The 20,913-nt window shown below is 48.5% G+C and overlaps 2 protein-coding genes across 2 annotated transcripts in view; one reads left to right on the top strand and one right to left on the bottom strand.

The window, feature by feature from the left end:
- The window catches only part of GAL (galanin/GMAP prepropeptide), a 6,058-nt gene extending 4,641 nt beyond the window's left edge, over positions 1 to 1,417 (top strand). Inside the window, exons 5-6 of the mRNA XM_010837657.1 lie at positions 95 to 172; positions 1,177 to 1,417. Coding sequence (XP_010835959.1) covers positions 95 to 172; positions 1,177 to 1,247 — 149 coding nt within the window. The 3' untranslated portion in view covers positions 1,248 to 1,417. The remainder of the gene's footprint in view (positions 1 to 94; positions 173 to 1,176) is intronic.
- A 9,253-nt stretch (positions 1,418 to 10,670) lies between these two features.
- Positions 10,671 to 20,913, bottom strand: part of MTL5 (metallothionein-like 5, testis-specific (tesmin)) — a 40,238-nt gene continuing 29,995 nt past the window's right edge. Inside the window, exons 7-10 of the mRNA XM_010837656.1 lie at positions 17,190 to 17,292; positions 14,536 to 14,673; positions 12,614 to 12,789; positions 10,671 to 10,863 (exon numbers count right to left, since the gene is read on the bottom strand). Coding sequence (XP_010835958.1) covers positions 10,671 to 10,863; positions 12,614 to 12,789; positions 14,536 to 14,673; positions 17,190 to 17,292 — 610 coding nt within the window. The remainder of the gene's footprint in view (positions 10,864 to 12,613; positions 12,790 to 14,535; positions 14,674 to 17,189; positions 17,293 to 20,913) is intronic.

The following is a 20,913-nucleotide window of genomic DNA, read 5'->3' as shown; positions in this document are numbered from 1 at the left end:
CTGGGAGGGAGGGAGGGGCGTCCCAGTGATGCCCCCAGGTGCCCAGGTCTAGGACGGGCACCCGGTTGTCACCCCTGCCCCCTCTGGTTTCTAGGAAGCTTTGACAGACCGCTGGCGGAGAACAACGTCGTGCGCACGATAATCGAGTTTCTGACTTTCCTGCATCTCAAAGGTACGTGAAGTACACCGAGGGGAAACCCCACCTCTTGGAAGCCTGTGGAGAAAGAATTCCATGGACTTCTCCTGGGGAGGAGCCGGGTCCACCTCACACCTAGTCCCGCTGGTGGGAGGGGTGACAAGGCTGGGGCTGGCACCAGCCACAGGGGGGCCGGGTTCACTTGTGCTGCCGACCCAGACTCCTGGACGTGGTGACGGCGGCTGTCCCTGTGGGGCCGCAGTCACTACACACAGCCAGGCTCTCCGCAGACCACCCGGAGCCCAGGGGCCTGGTTGCACTTTCACCGGGGGCAGTCTCCTGGGGGGCAGCTGCGTTTGACCCCCACAGCTCTGCAGCCTGGGATCTAGGCTCTTCCATGGACACTGCAGACGAGGGGGCCTCCCATGGCCCATCCCACCTTAGCACTTCTGTGCTTGTGACTGCCGTTCTTGCCCCAGTGAGAGTCTAGCCTTAATCAAAGCCGCCCTGTGGAAGGGGCTCTGAGAGGTCACCGCAGGGAGGTGGCCTGGGGACACAGCGGGACGCAGGCCACTCCGAGGCTCCAAGGGAGACACCAGGGTTGTCACTGTTCTGTTGTCTAGTTGGAAGAGTGACGATGATTTCTGGGTTTTGTCTTGATCCACTTGCTCTCAGGCTCCACTGCTTTTAGGGGCGGCTTAGCGGGGGAGGAGTTGGGGCGATTAAGCTTGCGGCTTTCCCTCAGAAACATCCATGGGCAGTGGGACTGTGGGAGAAGGACTTAGAAACCTCAGAACCAAGAGCCCAGTGGAGCCTCTGGGGAGACGTCTGTGGAGAAAACCGGTGACTCTTCTGGCAGGGGCGGACTGGCCCTCATGGTTTATTTGTTCTGCTTGGAATGTTGCCGCACGCAACTTCCTTCCTTAGGGGACATTGATTTTTATTACCCAAATGCACGCCCAGTGTGGGGGTTAACTGTGGCGCATGCCTGATGCCGGGGTCGACGCGGGGGATCTGTGAGTGTGGCCCTTCCCCTGCAGACGCCGGCGCCCTGGAGCGCCTGCCCAGTCTCCCCACAGCAGAGTCCGCAGAAGACGCCGAGAGGTCCTGAGCGGGCTCCCGCGCGTCGGTCTCCCTGTGTCACGCGCAGTCGTGCTCCAGGAGGATGCCCATCGCATGGCAACCGCCCCATCCCCGCTGCCCTGATGCTGTGTCCGTACCATTTCAGGTTTTTCCCCTTTGGTCATAAGTTTCAGTGGCAAAATTAAAAAAAAAAAAAAACCAGCAATGGCTTGTGATTCTCATTTCCTTCCAGGTGTCTGGCTCGTCACCCCTGCCACCGATGCGTTTTTAAAGGACGATGCTTGTTTATAATCACGGGTATTGGATAAAACCTGTACCCTCTAATTCCAGAGTATCTAGGGTATCTCTGAGACACCTTCTGTTGTCACTCACGTTTAGGGAACAAAGTTGTCTTAATATGAAGCTGAGTCAAAGATAATTATGAAGGTAAATTTGTTTCTGAGACAGACAAAACCACAAACAGAACCCTGACCTCATATGGGGAGATGACATGGGGAGATGGGGGAAACGGCCTACCGCAGCCCTGAGCTTGAGCGGTGAGGAGTGACGTGGAGGCGGACGTGAGGGCTCGTGAAGGTGAAGGGCGGCGAGGGGCGGCCGCAGTGCAGGGGCCGCACGAGGCGGGCACCGCCACACAGCACCGCAAGTCGCGTGGTGGGTCAGGCGGCCGCCATCCGAGACACGGTGGCTTTCCTCTGGATCAGGAGGTGCGCTAGGTTGATGCTGAGTTAAGGACAGCGCATGGGGACTAAGAGTAGAAATCTTGGTCTTCCTACCAAAGACCAGAGAAGGAAACAGGTGACGGCACGAAGCCAGACAGTCGTTCAGTGCCGGCTCGTGGGCTCTTTCTCAGGAGCCCGAGCAGACCTGAGGAGGAAGCGGGGTGGTCTTCCCGCCATCTCCGCCCCAGCAGCACCTCTCAGCCCTGGGGGCCCAGGTGGCCCGCAGACCCCGGAGTCAGTCCGGGTGCCCACTGCGTTCCCATGCTCCCCAGGTGACTGCAGCATGCGGCCAAGTGTGGCGCTGACCACCCGCTTCCAGGAAGAAGTAGACACGGGTTAGCTCTCCGAGGCCTAGCCCAGCCCAGCCTCCTCTCCCTTGCGACTCATAGGCACTCTCCCTCCTGCCCCCAGCCATTCTTCCTGGCATGTACCACGCGCATGCCCGGGTGGGCCATCCCAGCTCAGGGTGCAGGCGCACCGCCCGCAGGTCCCACAGGTGCCAGGCCGTCCTTCACCTCCTGCCCTCACCATCCTCAGGCTCCTCTTCTGAGTTGCTCTAATTCCCCCAGGCCCGCGGGGGCCCCAGCACCCCCAGAAGCCCTGTCAGAGCTTGGGGGCCAGGCCCCTGCCCAGAGTGCTCAGGAGGACCAGGTGTGCAGGCTGGTCCTGCGCCCGGCATCAGCAGCTGGCAGGGGCCGCACATACCCCGTTCACGCTCCCCCCGCACCCGCCTGCAGTCTGCCTGCCCTGCCTTGGGCCTTGCCCCCTTCCATCCACACCGGGAGCCACCCAGCCTGCTCTGGCAGCCTCCCTGTGCCTTGAGCCCCAGATCCTGCCATCTGCAGCCCCTGGCCCAGTCTCTCTCACTTGAAACCTCTGCCCACCTCCCTACCAGTGCCTGGTAAACTCCTACACGTCCCACACCGTCCCGCTCCATGGTGGCCTTCCCAGGACACCTTCCTGTTCATTCTCCCCGAGCAGGGCTGTGTGCAGGCCCAGCGAGTGTGGCGCTGCCCCGGTCGGAGTTCTGTCTGCGGCTGTCTCTCCTCACCACGCTGAACTCCCTCAGGAAACCACCCTTGCCAGAGAAACAGAGGTGAGCCGGGGCCACACTCTGGCTTCCAGCATCGCACCTGGCGGGCAGGAGAGCATCTCAGGGGCCTCGGTGCAGGCGCAGCCATGTGGGCTCCAGGATGAGCTCTGCAATCTCACCCCCGCTGCCCCACCTGCTCCAAGCCTCTACTGCCGTTTAGGTGTAAATGGAGTGGGAGAGACGGTGGCAGCGAGAGGCGAGGGGCGGGGAGCGGCGTGGTGCCATCTGCTGGTCACAAGTGATGGACTCAGTGGCCCTTCTCAGAGGAAGGCTGTGGAGGAGATGCTTTACTTCTCGGAGAGAACGTGGCTGGAGCTGGCCATGGCTATGCTGGGTAAATCAGTTGCCAATCGTGGCCAGTATTTCCAAGGAGAAGAGTTCACCAAACCCCAGAGGAAGTGGAGAATTCACAGACAGGCCTGAGAGCTGCCCAGGGGACCGGCTGAGAGGTGGAAGAGGAGAGAGTGGGGAAATTTTCCACGAGGCTGTCTGTCCTGCAAGGAGCAGTCACGAAAGCTGAGGGCTGCTATCCAAGGCCAAGGACAGGGGCCTCCCCCGCCATCTGCACAGAGCCACGCTGCTCGGGTGCACTCGGGGCGGGGTGAGGTGGCTGAGAGGGAGACCAGGCTGAGGAAGGGCGAGTCTGCCTCCCTGGGAAGCTCCTCCAGGAGGGAGGAGAAGGTGATGCCTGAGAGGAGGGGAGAGGTACTGGGAGGCTAAGGAAGGCCTTGGGGAAGGGCGGTGAAGTCTCAGGAAGATGACAAGAATCACAGCTCATGACGTTCTAACATACAACTCAACTTTTGTTTTTAATACATTGCAAAAGAGAGATACTAGTGGTCCATTTTAAAGTCTGGATTTTACCCTATTTTATCCGTGGTAACAACAAAGAAGGCTCTAGAAAGCAGAAAGCTTGATCACCTCTGATCTAAGCTTAAAATGTGATGTTTGCTGACTTGCAAGCTTGAAAGTAGGTGTGTTTTCTCATATCCCCCTGTCAGTGCAGTGAAAAGCCCTGGACATTGTACATAAACTCAGGAGACTCAAAGTCAGGAGGAAGGCAGGGCAGCAGGAAGTTAGGGCCCAGGGATGACGCTGTGTGGAGACCTGGGTCCCTTCTTGCCTCCTCAGCAGAGGGAAGAGGTCGACTGTCTCTGAATGGATACACAGACAACACGATGCCCATCAAGAAAGAGCATGAAAAAAACAAGTTAAGGACTGGGAGAAAATATTTACAAACCACATATCCCATCAAGGACTGTTTTCTAAAACATTTAAAGGACTCTCAAAACTCAACAAAAAATCCAGTTAAAATGAGCACAATACATGAACAGACGCTTCACTGAACAGCTTACAGAGATGGAAAAAAAGCACCAGAAGAGACGCTCAGCATAATTAACGTTTAGGGGGCTGCACATTAAAACCACGGCCAAGAATCACGCAACACCCGTTAGAAGGGCTGAAGAAGCAGTGGCAGCGCCACCTGCTGGTGAGGAGGCAGAGAGCGTGGGTTCCTCACGCTGCTGCCGAAAATGCAGTGCGACTCAGCTGCTCTGAAGACAGCTGATCACAGCTGTAAAGATCAAACATGCCACAGCCATCCCACCCAACCACTGCGCTCCCAGCACTCACCCCAGACAAATGAAGACTCGCCTTACACGAGAGCCCACACACGAACATTCACAGCAGTTTACTCACAACAGCCAACGACTGCAAACAGCTCAGCTGCCCTTCAACGGGCTATTCTCTCGTCACCCACGCCGACTACAGAGCGTGGAAAAGGCCCGAGTATGAAGACTCACAACAACCTGGCGATCTCCAGGGAACTTGAGTCACATACTGCACGATGCCGTCTATATAGCATTCCTGAAGCCACTAAGGTACAGATGTGGGGAACAGACTAGTGGCTGCCAGGGCTTGGAGGGGAGGGGAAAAGGAGGGCGGGGGGTGTGAATACGAAGGAGTGACTTGAGGGAGCCTTGAGGCGACAGAATTCTGCATCTTGACTGTGTCAATGTCACCATCCTGGCTGTGATACTGCACTAAAGCTTTGCAAGATGTTACCACTAGGGAAAACTAGATAAAGGGTACATTTCTCTCTATTATTTCTTACAATTGTGTATAAATCACAATTACCTTAAAATGAAATGTTTACATTTTTAAGAAGCTACTAAAATATATTTTGGGGTTTTGGTATGTTCACTGGTGAATTCTACTAAATATTTAAGGAAAAAATTATTCCAATTCTTTACTATCCCTTCTGGGACACAGAAGCTGAGGGAAAACTTCCCAACTCATTCTAACTCATCCTATGAGTGCAATATTACCCTAAAAAAGACACACACACAAACACTACATGAGAACTACAGACCAATATCTCTGATGAACATAAATGCGAAAATCCTCAACAAAGTATTGCAAGTCAAATCCGACTGAGTATAAAAAAATTACCCACTACAACTAAGTGGGATTTCACCTACGTATGTAAGTCTGGTTCAACAATCAAAAGTCAATTAATGTAAGATTTTCCTGGTGGTACAGTGGGTAGGAATCCACTTGCCAGTGCAGGGGACACAGGTTCAATCCCTGTTCCAGGATGATCCTACATGCTGAGGAGCAGCAGAGCCCAGGCGTCCCAGCTACTGGGCCTGCACTCTGGAGCCTGAGAGCCGGGACTACTGAAGCCTGAGCACCTTAGAGGCCACGCTCTGAGACAAGAGAAGCTGCTGCAGTGAGAAGCCTGAGCACCATAGGAAGAGTAGCTCCTGCTTGCTACGACTGGAGAAAGCCTGAGAATAGCAACGAACGACCAGCAGAGCCAAAAAAAGAAAAATTTTAATGCAATCCATTGCATAAATAGGTTAAATAAGAAAAATCTCAGGATCTTACCAGTAGATGCAGAAAAGGCATGTGACAAAATCCAATACCCGTAGATGATAAAAAAAAAAGCCTTTGGTAATCAATGAATCGATAAAGGATATCTACAACTTGATAAAGAATATCCAACAAAACCCGACATGCATGGGTCTAAGTCGCTTCAGTCATGTCCGACTCTGCAAACCTATGGACTGTAGCCTGCCAGGTTCCTCAGGCAAGAAAACTGGAGTGGATTGCCATGACCCCCTCCAAGGATCAAACCTGCATCTCTTAAGTCTCCTGCACTGGCAGGCTGGTTCTTCACACACTATACTTAACAGTGAGAAACGAGAACCTGTCCCACTAAGATGAGGAACGAGACAGAGATGTCCCCTCTCATCACTACCTTTCAGCACCGTGCTGGAAGTTCCAGCTAATGTGAAAGAAAAGGAAATCAAAAATATACAGGTTGAGAAGGAAGAAATAAAACTTACTTTGTTCAAAGATGACCATGTTAAAAATCAGTCCCCAAACTCCTCAGAGAGAAAGACAATTATAGCAAGGTTGCAGGATACAAGGTTAATATATGTGAGTCAGTCTCTTTCCCGTATAGCACTAATGAACAAGTGGAATTTGAAATTAAAAACACAATACCATTTATGTTAGTACTCCCAAAATAAAACACTTAGGTATAAATCTAACAAAACACTTACAAGATCTATATGAGGAACTTCGTGGTGGTCCAGTAGATAAGAATCCTCCTTGCAATATAAGTGACACTGACTCTATCTCTAGCCCCGGAAGATCCCACACATGGTTCAGTTCAGTTCAGTCACTCAGTCGTGTCCAACTCTTTGTGACCCCATGGACTGCAGCGCACCAAGCCTCCCTGTCCCTCACCAACTCCTGGAGTTTCCTCAAACTCACGTCTATCGAGTCGGTGATGCCATCCAACCATCTCATCCTCTGTCGGCCCCTTCTCCTCCCACCCTCTATCTTTCCCAGCATCAGGGTCTTTTCCAATGAGTCAGTTCTTCACATCAGGTGGCCAAAATATTGGAGTTTCAGCTTCAGCATCAGTCCTTCCAATGAATATTCAGGACTGATTTCCTTTAGGATGGACTGGTTGGATCTCCTTGCAGTCCAAGGGACTCTCAAGAGTCTTCTCCAAAACCACAGTTCAAAAGCATCAATTCTATGGTGCTCAGCTTTGTTTATAGTCCAACTCTCACATCCATACGTGACTACTGGAAACACCATAGCTTTGACTAAATGGACCTTTGTTGGCAAAGTAATGTCTCTGCTTTTTAATATGCTGTCTAGGTTGGTCATAACTTTTCTTCCAAGGAGCAAGCGTCTTTTAATTTCATGGCTGCAGTCACCATCTGCAGTGATTTTGGAGCACTCCCCAAAATAAAGTCTGTCACTGTTTCCATTGTTTCCCCATCTATTTGCCATGAATTGATGGGACCAGATGCCATGATCTTCGTTTTCTGAATGATGAGTTTTAAGCCAACTTTTTCACTCTCTTCTTTCACTTTCATCAGGAGACTCTTTAGTTCTTTGCTTTCTGCCATAAGGGTGGTGTCATCTGCATATCTGAGGTTATTGATATTTCTCCGGGCAATCTTGATTCCAGCTTGTGCTTCTTCCAGCCCAGCGTTTCTCATGATGTATTCTGCATATAAGTTAAATAAGCAAGGTGATAATATATAGCCTTGATGTACTCCTTTCCCAATCTGGAACCAGTCTATTGTTCCATGTCCAGTTCTAACTGTTGCTTCCTGAACTGCATACAGATTTCTCAGGAGGCAGGTCAAGTGGTCTGGTATCCCCATCTCTTGAAGAATTTTCCAGTTTGTTGTGATCCACATGGTCAAAGGCTTTAGCGTAGTCAATAAAGCAGAAGTGGAGCAGCTAAGTGCCTGCGGCACAGCAATTGAGCCTGTGCTCTAGAGCCCGGAGCAGCAGCTACCGAGGGCCCTCGCTCTGAAGCGAGTCCATGCTCCGAAACAAGAAAAGCCACTCCAGTGAGAAGCCCACACACCATAACCAAAGAGTAGCCACACTCTCCACGATTAGAGAAAAGCCTGTTCAGCAAGAAAGACCCAGCACAGTCAAGTATATAACAGTCAAATAAACATTTTAAAAAATCAAAGAAGAATTAAATAGATATTCCATGTTCATGGAGAGAAAGACTCAGTATTTCCAAGATGTCAGTTCTTCTCAACTTGATCTATAGAATCAACACAATCCCAATCAAAATCTCAGCAGGTTATTTCGTGGATGTCAAAAAACTGATTCTAAAGTGACGTGAAGAGCAAAAGACCTAGAGTGGCCAACATGATATTGAAGGAGAAGAGCAAAGTTTGAGGACTGACAGCACCTGACCGTAAGACTTACTATAAAGCTATAGCAATCAAGACAGTGTGATATTTGTGGAAAAATCAACAAACAGATCAATGGAACAGAATAGAGAGACAGAAACTTACCACGTGAATATAGTCAACTGATAGGGAGCTCCCTCGTGGTCCAGTGGTTGGGACTTGGTGCTTTCACTCCCAGGACCTGGGGTTTGATCCCTGGTCGGGGGACTAAGGTCCCACAAGCTGTGTGCTATGGCCAAAAGACAAACAAGCAAACAAAAAAGGAAAAAAAAAAAAGAAAAACTATATATAGTCAACTGTTCTGTGGCAAAGGAGCAAAGACAATACAATAAAGAAAAGGCAGTCTTTCAGCAGATGGTGCCAGAACAACTGGACATCCACGTGCAGAAAGATGAATCTAGACACAGACCATATACTCTTCCCAAAAATTAACTCAAAGTGGATCACAGATGTAAGTGTAATGCGAAATGCAGGGCTAGATGAAGCTCAAACTGGAATCAAGATTGCCGGGAGAAGTATCAGTAACCTCAGATATGCAGATGACACCACCCTAAATGGCAGAAAGCAAAGAGGAACTAAAGTAAAGAGCGTCTGGATGCAGATGACAGAGGAGACTGAAAAAGCTGGCTTAAAACTCAACATTCAAAAAACTAAGATCATGGCATCCAGTCCCATCACTTCATGGCAAATAGATGGGGAAACAATGGAAACAGTGACAGACTTTATTTTCTTGGGCTCCAAAGTCACTGTAGACAGTGACTGCAGCCATGAAATTATAAGACACTTGCTCCTTGGAAGAAAGCTATGACAAACCTAGGCAGTGTATTAAAAAAAAGAGACATCACTTTGTTGACAAAGGTTTGTATTAGTCAAAGCTATAGTTTTCCAGTAGTCATGTATGGATGTGAGAGTTGAACCATAAAGAAGGCTGAGCGCCAAAGAATTAAGGCTTTTGAACAGTGGTGCTAGAGAAGACTCTTGAGAGTCCCTTGACTGCAAGGAGATCAAACCAGTCAGTTGTAAAGGAAATTAATCCTGAATATTCATTGGAAGTACTGATGTTGAAGCTGAGGCTCCAATAGTTTGGCTACCTGATGCAAAGAGCTGATTCATTAGAAAAGACCCTGATGCTGGGAAATACTGAAGGCAGGAGGAGAAGGGGTAAAAGAGGATGAGATGGTTGGAGGGCATCATCGACTCAGTGGACATGAGTTTGAGCAAACTCAAGGAGACAGTGAAGGACGGTGAAGCCTGGCTTGCTGCAGTCCACGGGGTCACAAACTAGTCAGACACGACTAAGTGACTGAACAACAACAAACCCCCCTTTGGTCCCCATCAGAGCCAGGCTGTTCCAAACGAGCTCTACAGATCTCAGCCTGCTCCTAGACTCCTTGCTCGCTGATGTGCCCAGTGACCAGATCCAGGACCCCGCTTCTTTAAGTGGTGTGTGTGTAAGCGAGCTTTTTAAACGTTCTCCAAGGGCCAACACTCTTAAAGAACACAGAAACATAACAAAAATATGTCCAGCTATTAAGTTAATTGCAATAATGGAAGGCGTTTGAAATTTTTATTCCTCTTTGCTTTTACAATAGAACCAAAAGAGAGTCAACTTAATAACTTATCTTTCCTGCCGACTTCTGCAAATTAGTTATTTTAACCATATTTTACAAACAATAGTAATATTATAACAGTAATTATGGAGAAGTTAATTGGATGATAGTGCTTTTCCACAATTTAAATAGAAACATATAAGAAACTAGAGAATTTCAGCCCCACAACTCAAAAGGCTACTGATCAAACCAACCCCACTCTCTGCACTTCATGGTGACCCTAGAGGAGACTAGTAATTTCTGAGACTCCAGGGAAATATTTACACTCAGAAATTCTCCAAGGTATTTAGTAGTTCTCTACAGATTTTACATTGTACCTTAGCAGCCTATCTGGGGAATTTATTTCTAAACAATTTAGGGGAAAAATCATTATGGCTTTTCATGCAGAGAAGCCTCCAGAGGAGGAAAATTCCCTGGAGAGGGTGAAGTCAATAGGAAAGGACTTGTATTTCTCTCCAGGGCCTGCTTCCACCCTCCATTACTCAATGCTAGTGCAGACCATTCTCCCAGGATTACAGGAACCCACGCTGTCTCCTTGGGCCCAGACAACAACAGTAGGGTCATGCACTTCCTCAAAACGTGGGGGATGATTTCAGTCACCAAATCCCTTAGAGACTCTGAGTAGCCCCTCAGTGTCCTGATGCAGGGAGAAAATTTGTTTTTAATGATGAAGCTATTGGTACAGACACAGCCTCATGCTCCTTAAAATAATCTTTCTAAACTACAGATTTCCTTCAGAATACGGAGCCAAAACCTACACACATGTGTATTTCATGCTGTACTCTACTCAATTTTCAGCCCTTTGGATTTAAACTCAATATGGAGAATCTGTGACAAGCATCTGCCAAACTCCTCTAGGATCATTTGCTCCGCCAGGCACTCTGAGCAGTGCTCCTTCTCTGCTTCTTCGCCCTGGGCCAGCAGGCAGGCGCATGTGGCTTCCACCACCTCCCAGGAGATGCACGAGGTCGGCCGCCTGTCAAAGCAAACCAGTTGAAGGCCACATTCAGTCACTCCACTGTTTTAAATACCTTTCACAGTCCAGGGGACATGCTTGTTATAGCACTTTAAAGAGTGCCACTGGTAAAATCTAATGTTGTTTTCTTAATACTGGAAATTATATGCCCTGTGACCATATATAGGACTGCTTTTAGAAGAACAATGCAGAGGACAGATGAGTCTGTCAGCTCCTAGACATCCTTTTCCCTGAAGATTCTGCATTTTCTCAAACTTAGATCTACAAAGGAGCCCGGAAACCTGGGCTGCAGCATCAAGCCTGCAGGCTGCGCAGGGGTTGAAGCAGCAGGAGTCTTAGCCAAGACAAGCCGTGGTCTGGGCTCCGTGCACAGTCTGTCTGCCTGAGGAAAGCGGCCCCAGCACAGCGGGCTCTGGGCGCTGGCCCCTCCTCCCCAGGGGCCCGGGGGCTCTGAGGAGTCGCCTCCTGGGGGCACACTGTCAGCTTGCCTCTCAACACCCCCAGCATCCCTGAAGTGGTTCTGAAAGTCAGGTGAACCACGTCATACAGGACCAGTCACTTCCTCACTGGGCTGCGGGGGCAACTGTGACTTAGCTAGATAGTTGCCCAAGTCATGCTCAAATTGAGAAAATTTAGCAAACCTCTAGATTATGAAAATATAGACATTGGGATTGGTTTAAATCTGTCAAGGCAATACACAATGACTTTTGTTGCAGATGAATGAACAGGGCTGGCCTCAGGTCAAGAGTCTTAACATTTTGAGACCGGACTCCAGAGTATAGAGTCCCTGTGACATTCCATCAGATACTCAGCATCACCATGTCAGGCAATAATGTTTCCACATGTAATTTCACAGAAGATGCAGCCATGCTTCAGTACATTTTTACTAATAAAGACCTCTTCAGGTCACAGTGATGAGTATTCCTGTTGTCTCTAACCAACAAAGCAGGAATTTGTCTTTTCTACATGTTATCAATTAATTAATGACATCTGGTAGTTTATCATGACATGACCCATCCCATCAAACTCAAGGAAATTTTTTTAAACAGGTGAATCTAGTCCAATATCTAATAAAATTATTACTCAACCTTTGAGACTTCCTAGGAGTATAATAATCACAAATATTTTTTGTAATTATTACAAAATATTAAAAAATGGCCTCAAAATAATTACACGGGACGACATGCCACTAAAGTGGGCTCCATACGCCCTTTAGTGAGGCGTACAGCACGCACTGAGAGCGCTTCTCGCGTCACTTCCTGTGGTGAAGAGCGGTTCAGGCATGTGCTGTCTAGAGATCAGGCCTTTGCCACCTGAGGGCCTGGAGGCCCTCTGCTCTTGTACAAAACAGGGGTAACGCAGACAGTGAGGACCGAAAGGTTGAGCTAGGAGGACAAAGAGGACCGAGGGGTTTGGGCAGCGGGGCGCCTCTGGGGTAACACAGTGTGGGATAGAGGGCTGGTCAAGATAGAGAAGCTGGAGGCTCCCTTCCCTATCCCTCATCTCCTGCCCTCCCACAGACAAAAATGCTTTCTTTCCAGTGTGGAAACCATTTTAACTCTCCTCTTAAATTTTTTCTTGGCTGTGAGGTGAGGCTTACAGGACCTTAGTTTCCCCGACCAGGGACTGAACCCATGCCTCCTGCAGTGGAAGCGCTTAATCCTAAGCCCTGTTTCACCAGGAAGTCCCAACTCCCCTCTCAAGTTATCCTTGAATTCCCTTATTAAGAGGCTGAGTTCAGAGTACCTACCTATCTTTTCTGAATTTTGGCAGTCCTGAAAATTTTGTTGGTGACAAATGATGGCCGCCTTCAAAACCTCCAATTTCCATGTAGTTTGGCATGTTCATTAGTGTTTTTCGTTCTGGGCTTTCTTCATAATTTTTGCAACCAATGCATTTGCAAATAGAAGAACACATAATTTTGGCCTGGTAACATAAAATGCTTTAATAAAATTAGGTTGCCCTAGAATTCATCAAAAACTGACAAAAACTATTTGGACCTTAATTAATGTTTTATATTTGTGTGTACACACATGTAGTAATCGCAATATTCATACCAGAAAAAAAGGGGAGGGGAGAAGTGAAGATGGATGAGTGACGGTGATGTAAAGAGAAAGGCACATTTCCATCCACGTCACCGCCACCCGGGGTGAGAGAGGGAGGGGGCTCCTGAAGGCATGTGTGTGGGTGTGGGTGTGAGCCCTGAGCAGAGCTGGGTCTCTCCCTCACCCAGGGGGCACACAGTGAAGACTCTACCTGACCCTTGTTCTGAAGGAAGCCTGCCCTGGCCGATTCTAGAGCTCCAGCCGCCCAGGCAGCCTTCTCCTTCAGCACTGAGAGCATGGGTGAAACACGAAACCCACCCGAGGCCAGGCCTGTGGTGGGCGTTGTAGGGGAGGGCCTTCTCTCTTCCTTGTTGGGGGGACATTGTTTCTTGTCACATGGTCGTGTGACACTCAGGGCCGGGGGCCAACCCCTTGTGCCAGCCAGACCTGGGGGCAGCGGGAAGACTAGCTCGTTTCTGGCCTCCTCATGGTTTCAGCCCCTGGGGGTTTCCCTCAGGGAAACTCAGACCTGCGTCTAAAGGGGCGTGCTTTCGTTTGCACCTCTGGGAGTTCTGAGCAGGAGGTTGTCTGGAATTTCTAGTCTGCTGTGATACCAGGCGCTGCAGGCCCTCTGCCCAGCTGGGGAAAGCGGCTGGCACACTGCCCCAGGGTGCCAGGGCCCTGGGGCAGCAGCGGGGGCGCGGAGCAGAGCGGAGGCACTGAGAGGAGGTTTGAGAGCAGCTCCACCGGGTGAGGCCACTGCCTTCCTGTACCTTCAGCTCTACAGTGTTTTTTACTCTATTTTCAAAATGTGAGCTAGCGGATTGCTAGGTCTGCCGGATCTCCAGAATCAGGAAGACTTTACTGAAGCCTGACCTTCTATGACAATCTTCTAAAAATAAAGTTCACAGGAACATCCCCAAGAGACCTCAAGCAAATCAGAGTCTTTGCAGGAGGGGCTTCTCGGCTGCTTCACTGACAAGGCCTGAGGGTTCCCTTCCTCCCTCTTTCTTCCTTTCCCTTCAACACAAAGAAAGACAGAGAGAGACAGAAAAAGGAGGTGAGTGAGGGATGAACCTAAAGGAGAAAACCAGTCCTTCTACTGCCTTTAAATCTTTTGAGGAAGGAAACAAAGCTCTGTCTGAGAACTGGTCAGCATCTCCCCAGCAGCAAGGGCAGCTGTGCATTCTGGTCTTTGTCCACTTGGAAGCTGCCCCCTCAAAGCACCCAGGGGAAGGCTCGTCTGGGGACAAGGCTGTCCTCACTGCCCTCCCAGAGCATCTCTGCTCTGCTCAGCTGGGCAGAAGCCCACCTCGGGGAGCCAACAGACTGCCGGCCCCTGAGGGTGGCTCCAGCATCAGATCAGCAGCCGTAGAGCGGGCAGGGCTGTGGCACTGGGCACCCTCCCGGGACACTCGGGGCGAGCTCAGTGGGGACGACATGCTCCCAAAGGAGCCCTTGCTTCATAAAGTGAAATTTATATTTGAGACATTAAGGTAGATTGATGAGTGCTCTTTAGAAGCCCTGGAAGGAAGAAAATTAAATTCTTAATTAAATTTTTAACCACAAAGTTACTTAGACCATTTACCTGGCTTTTAAAAATAATGCTTGGCAATTGTTGACTGACCTCATAGCACTCACAGTAGTTCTTAAGGCAGCCCGACCTCTTGCAATTACATCCTTTGTTATGTCGAGGCTTCACATCACCCAGTTTTCCTTTCCCAATTTTTGGTTGGAAAGCTTCTGGATTTCTATCAAGACATGCCTAAGACAGAAAATGCAAAACTCCATCAAGATATATTTCATTACTTAAAACAATGCTTAGTGCCACGTATCTGGCTTGCCATAACTGGGTCTAGCTGTAACTTCAGGAGCGGCCACGACGAGCAGCGGGCCTCTACCCCGGTCCTGCTCCATTCTCTTGAATACTTAAAGGTGGAATAGTGGACGGTAAAGATGCAAAGAAAATCACTGTGTCCATTTGAACACAGCTCCTTCCCGGCGCCTGTGTACAGTGTTTCCTGAGATGTTAATAGTTGGGATCACGGCACTCTGCTACCAGCTCACATTTATTAAACGTGCACTGTGTTCCAGGCATCTTTCTGTGCGATGTATGCATTCTCTCACTGAAGCCTCACACAACCTTGTGGAGCAAACACCACCCCTCCTCTTGGCGCCCGATGGATGAAGAAACTGAGGCGCCGAGGGGTCAGAAGATTGTGGCCCAGGGATGGCATCTGGTCTCTGAGTTCACGGTCAGCCCCAGGTCTCAATCACCTCTCTAACAAGATGGCCCTGTTCTCTTTATTAAGCTGGGTTGGGGCAATATGGACATCACAGCGGCGGCCCCATGCTCCTTCTCCCCTCACCATGAGTGTGGGGATCCGTCTTGACACCAGAGCCTGGCTCTGCAGAAGGGCCTTTGCAGTGAGGACCCTTTGGTGTGTGTTCTACTTTTTAGTGAAGCAGAGGGGATGGTGGAATATGATGAATTGGGGCATTTGTGACCCCCGTGTGACCCCCATGTGGCCCCCACCCAGGCCAGGTCAGAGGACAGTCCAGCTCCCCACCCGAGGTCCCTCATGTCTTCTGCCCATCAACACACCCCAGTGGGAACCCATCTTCTGACTTGCGCTGCTTTAATTTTGCTGTTCTGGAACTTCAGCTAAGTGGAACCATTCAGCATGTACTCTTTGTTCATCTGACTTCCTTCACCAGTGCAGTGTCTGTGAGGCTGTCTGGGCTGTGGCAGAGATGGAGGTCTTCCTTTTCCACTGACATGTGTAACCCATCATATACTGCAGACCTATCCAGTCCAGCACAGAGAGGCACCCGGCTTGTTTCCAGTTTGGGGCTATTATGAACACAGCTGCTGTGAACATATTTGTACAAGCCCCTGGTGGACATGTACACTCATTTCTAGGGGTTGTATTTTCAGGAATGAAACTGCCGGGCACAGCACAAACAGAGGTTTAACTTTAGTAACTACTGCCAAACAATTTTCCAAAGTGCTTGCACCAATTTACACTGCTACCAGCTTTCCATGATTTTTAAATAAAACTTTTTATACTTTTAATTGCAGATAGTGTTCTTTATGCCTAAAGAAAATACAACTGTGTTGAACTTCAGATGAATCACTATTTTTTTCTGTCCTGTGGATCTGCCGGTATCAAAACTGATTTTCAATTGATTTATCTATAAATCGAGGCAAATTAAATTATTTTAGAAAAAACCAGACTAACCATGGCACAGTATGAGAGCCTCAAGTCCAAGTTTCCTCTGGTAAGTGAGAGGGCGCCGAGACATGGCCTGGGCAGGTGGGCTGTGCTCCCTTCTCCGGTGGTTTTTCGTCACCGGGGGTGTGGAGGGGTGGTGGTTAACCTCTCTCCTGCATTTAGTCTTTAGCAGGTGGCCTGAGGGGCTCTCCAAGGTGCTGTTCACCTCTAGATTCTCCCTTTCGCCCAAAGCCAAGAAGAATAAAAATCAGCCCAAACTAACAATGGCTGAGAGCTTTCATCAAGGTTTCTTCACACAGTGAACCATCTATTCCTTTTCAAACTATGCTCTTTGAACTTAGGCTTATCTGCTACAGAACACAATCTAAATTTCCAAACCCCAAATCAAGACAAAATGGATATCTGCATGTCCTTAACCCGGAAACTTCTGGGACCCTGCTGCCCCTCTAAGCCTCCTGATACCGGTTGGAGAATAAAGGTCTTTCTCTGGCTGCCACTCTCACAGCAGCTTCTGGTCATGGCCAGTGCCCCTCCTTCATGAAGAGAGTCCTGTTTAATGTATACTCTTCAATACTTTGGGGTTTCCCCAATATTGAAATTAGAAACCTGTAGAGATTGTTTTGTGAATATTCCTGGAACTTTTAAATGCATTTTTTTAATTGGAGTCTAGTTGCTTTACAATGTTGTGTTAGTTTCTGCTGCAACGAAGTGAGTCAGCTATCGGCACACAAAACCCCACCTCCCGGGCCTGCCTCCCACTCTCACTCCCCATCCCACCCTTCTAGGTCATCACAGAACACAAAGCTGGGCTTCTTGTCTATAGAGCACGTTCCCTCTAGCTATGTGCTTTACACATGGCAGTGTGTGTATGTCAATCCTAATCTCTCAGTTTGTCCCACCCTCCCCTTCCCACACTCCCCGTGTCCACACGTCCATTCCCTACATCTGTATCTCTATTCTGGCCCTGCAAATAAGTTCATCTGTACCATTTTTCTAGATTCCACATATATGTGTCAACATGAGTGTATTTAAAGGAAATTTTTACCTTAATGGCCTTAAACCTTTCGATTTCATGACGTAAATTGTTGCAACAATTATTACAATTGCAGTTGTTGCAAAAGTCCCCGTTAGCAAAGCAATCACAGTACCTGTGGATAAAACAACACAGCGTGTCAAAGGCACCCAGCGAGGAGATGAAGACAAGCATGCATATACCTATGGGGGAAGGCTGGCCGGCACGCTGGGTCAGACACGACCTTTAGTTACCTGATTCTCCTCTTTCTGTGAAAATAGATCCACTGGGATGATGTTCTCCAGTGACCAACACAGAAGAGAGAGACTAGTGAAAATCATGGGTTTCATAACACAGCAGTTGGCAGGATAAACAATATTCCAGTCAATGTCCACTGGCATCCATTACCTCCTTCCCTTGATGCCCACTGCCCTTGTTCCAGGTGAGCTGTAAGCTGGTGAGCACTGAGCCATTCTCCCATCAACCATCCCAACCCAGCCAACATCACTGAATGCCAGTTCACTTCTCAGCCAGACCTTGCCTATGAGCAAAACCTGAGGGACCTAGAGGTGGACCCAGGCTTCGTTGCACTTTCACTCCATGTCAGCATGTGGAGGAGGGAGACACGACTGGGGCAGAAACACAGGTGAGTGCTGTCACATGTGGTAACACAGGTCTTCCACGTACTCAGAATCCACAGAGTAGCAGGCTGAGTAGACCTGTCTGAGCATCCACCTCCCACCCTGAGGTCCTGGAGTCAGACAGGCAGTACCCTGTGGCTCAGGCGGCCAGCACCTTCTCTGCTGTGTCATCCTTGAAGACCTCTCAGTGTTGATGACCATGAAACTGCTTCACACGCTCCTGCAGGAGCTTCCTCTCGTGCCGCATGACTGAGGCATTTATAGGCCTGAGGTTTTTCAGTATGAAGAGGGACAGGACACTTTCTTCAACTCATGTAAGAATTGAGCGTCTGGACAGACTCCGAACAACCTACCTGTAATCTGCACCCCTGAGAGGCTTTGGAAGGCTCATTAGCCACCCCACGGCTTCAGCTTGTGACTAGAGAGGACCCATAGCGTTCTCTTCCTGAGCACAGTTCATGGAAAAGAGCTTCATATGCAGGTTTAATATCAGCTCTGCTACTAGTTTCCCATGTTACCTGATCCAAGTTATTTGTTTCAGCGTCTAGAGCCAGGACATGGGAATTCTGCCACTTGACTGCCTGGTCTCCCAGGGTTGCTGAGGGAAGCCCTGAAGCCCTGGTGTGCTTCCTCCGACAGAGTGCTGCATGAAGGCAGGAGGGCCTCTGCGTCTGGTTATATGGTGGACTACATGCTTGCAGAAACTTTCCTGTTATAGAATTCCTACGTACAATTATTTTAACATTTATTATTTTAATATTTTAAATAATGTGTCAAAATTCATGCCAAACAAAGAGGAGAGTAAAGGAGATTGTTGGATGTGAAAAGAAACTGTGAGCCAGAGGGGTGGGTCTGCAGCTGCCAAGTGCTGTCTGGGCCCTCTGCCGGTCCCTAGTGGCCCAAAGCTTGCGTTCAGATTGGCCGCTGCTACAGGAGACAGCATCTGAGCTACAGAAGGTAGGAGCTGCATCAAAAACCCTTATAAAGTGTGAGTCCTTCAAAGGTAACCTTCCCACAAATCTACTTCGTGGAGATTTCAGAGCACAGGGACCAGAAAGAAGATCCCAGAAGGTTCTAGAAAGAATAATACAGGTTTCATACAAAGGGTGAGAAAAAATTTCATAACAACACCAGAAACTAGAAGAAAATGCAGCAAAGCCTTCCAAATCCTAAAGGAAAACTTAATTAGTTGAAGTTGAAAATCCTACCATCCATCCAAAGTGATCATCTTAGTGTGAGGACAGACATGACACTTTCAGACACGCACAGTCTGAAAACATTCTCTCCATCACTCTTGCTTGGGAAGCTGCTGGACGACATGCTGCCTGAAAACAATGCAGTGAATCAAGAATGAGGAAGATAATGCTATCCAGGAGCCAGGGGGTCAGATATGCGGAAGAAGCAAAGGAAACCCTGGGACCAATGCTGGAAGGAGGGTAAGGAGAACTGTACCTAGGGCTGAGAACCAGCCCCTTAGGAGCAGGACCTTGACGGCGGCAGGAAAGGCTTCCTCCAGACCAGGCCACTGAGCACCTAGCGTGTTTGCATGTGTTGAGAAAGCACTTACACAAGCAGAGAAGAGTTAAGGGTTAAGTTAGTGCTCGATACATTTAAAAACTAAGTATTAACGTGAGGGAGAAGAGAAAGAAGTTGAGGAAGAACAGTAATCAAACCTTAGATGTGTTTTCATAGTCATAAAAACACTACTGATCTAACAAAGTACATCTGATGTCTGGGAACAGGCCACGTGCATGTTGGGAGGGGGTTAGGTGTGAGTAGGAAGAGGAAAAGGCTAAATCCACATCTTTCATGGCACAAAAACAAGAGATCATGCTGAAACTGAAAAGCAAAGAAGCAGCAATACAGGCATGTTATTTAGATTTATGGAGGCAAATACTAAAAGATTTGGTTAAGGGCCAAAAGCGTCTGGAGATCAGAAAATAAGGAACAATTATCAGGAACTACATTTTTTGGTCGTAAACCTTGTATAATTATTAGACTTTTTTTTTTTTTTGACTGAGCCACATAGCTTTCAGGACTTAGTTCCCTGCTGCTGCTGCTGCTGCTGCTGCTGAGTCACTTCAGTTGTGTCTGACTCTGTGTGACCCCATAGAGGGCAGCCCACCAGGCTCCCCCGTCCCTGGGATTCTCTAAGCAAGAACACTGGAGTGGGTTGCCATTTCCTTCTCCAATGCATGAAAGTGAAAAGTGAAAGTGAAGTCACTCAGTCTTGTGTGACTCTTAGCGACCCCATGGACTGACCAGGGCTCAAACCCAGGCCCTCGGCAGTGCAAATGCAGCGTCCTAACCACTGGACAGTCAGGGAATCCCCTATTTAGCTCTTTAAACTATGTACATATGACCTGGATAAAAGCAATAATTAAAAGTCAGAAAGGATAAACAAAGATAAAGAGTTAGATCCAGATTCAGCATAAAATGACAAAGAAGTTAGAAACATGGGAGAGATGAAGAGAAATGGTCCCTAGTTAGGGGGTCACGCATGACTGATAAGCATTACAGGACAGAAAAGAGAAGCAGAAGAGAGTTATACTTGGAGGATACCTGTGCTTTCCAGTTGTGGGTCCTCAGATTTCAGAAAACTAATGAACCTCAAAAAAGCAAATAAAAAGAAAAATTAAAGATAAAAAGAAAATTGTAAAAACACCAGAGAGTAAAGACATTACCTAGACTGACCAAAGACTTTGTGTTAGAAATAATGGAAAACAGTAGAACAATATTTTTATAGCATGGAGAGGAAAAACTGACAATCTAGAATTTTATACCTAGTTCAAGATATGTTTAGTCACCGAGATCCAAGCTAGGCACACTTCTTTTCTCACTCTACACACTTTGCTGGGTGATTTTATTTATTGACTACTTTTTAAAACTTTGGGCTTCCCTGGTAGCTCAGTTGGTAAAGAATCTGCCTGCTATGCAGGAGACCCCAGTTCGATTCCTGGTACAGGAATATCCACTGGAGAAGGGATAGGCTACCCACTCCAGTATGCTTGGGCTTCCCTGGTGGCTCAGCTGGTAAAGAACCACCTGCAATGCAGGAGACCTGGGTTCAATCCCTGGCTTGGGAAGATCCCCTGGAGAAGGGAACAGCTACCTAC

Source organism: Bison bison, unplaced genomic scaffold (genome assembly GCF_000754665.1).
Source record: "Bison bison bison isolate TAMUID 2011002044 unplaced genomic scaffold, Bison_UMD1.0 scf7180017864080, whole genome shotgun sequence".
Classification (NCBI taxonomy): Eukaryota; Metazoa; Chordata; class Mammalia; order Artiodactyla; family Bovidae; genus Bison; species Bison bison.
This window is presented reverse-complemented; position numbering and strand designations above follow the sequence as displayed.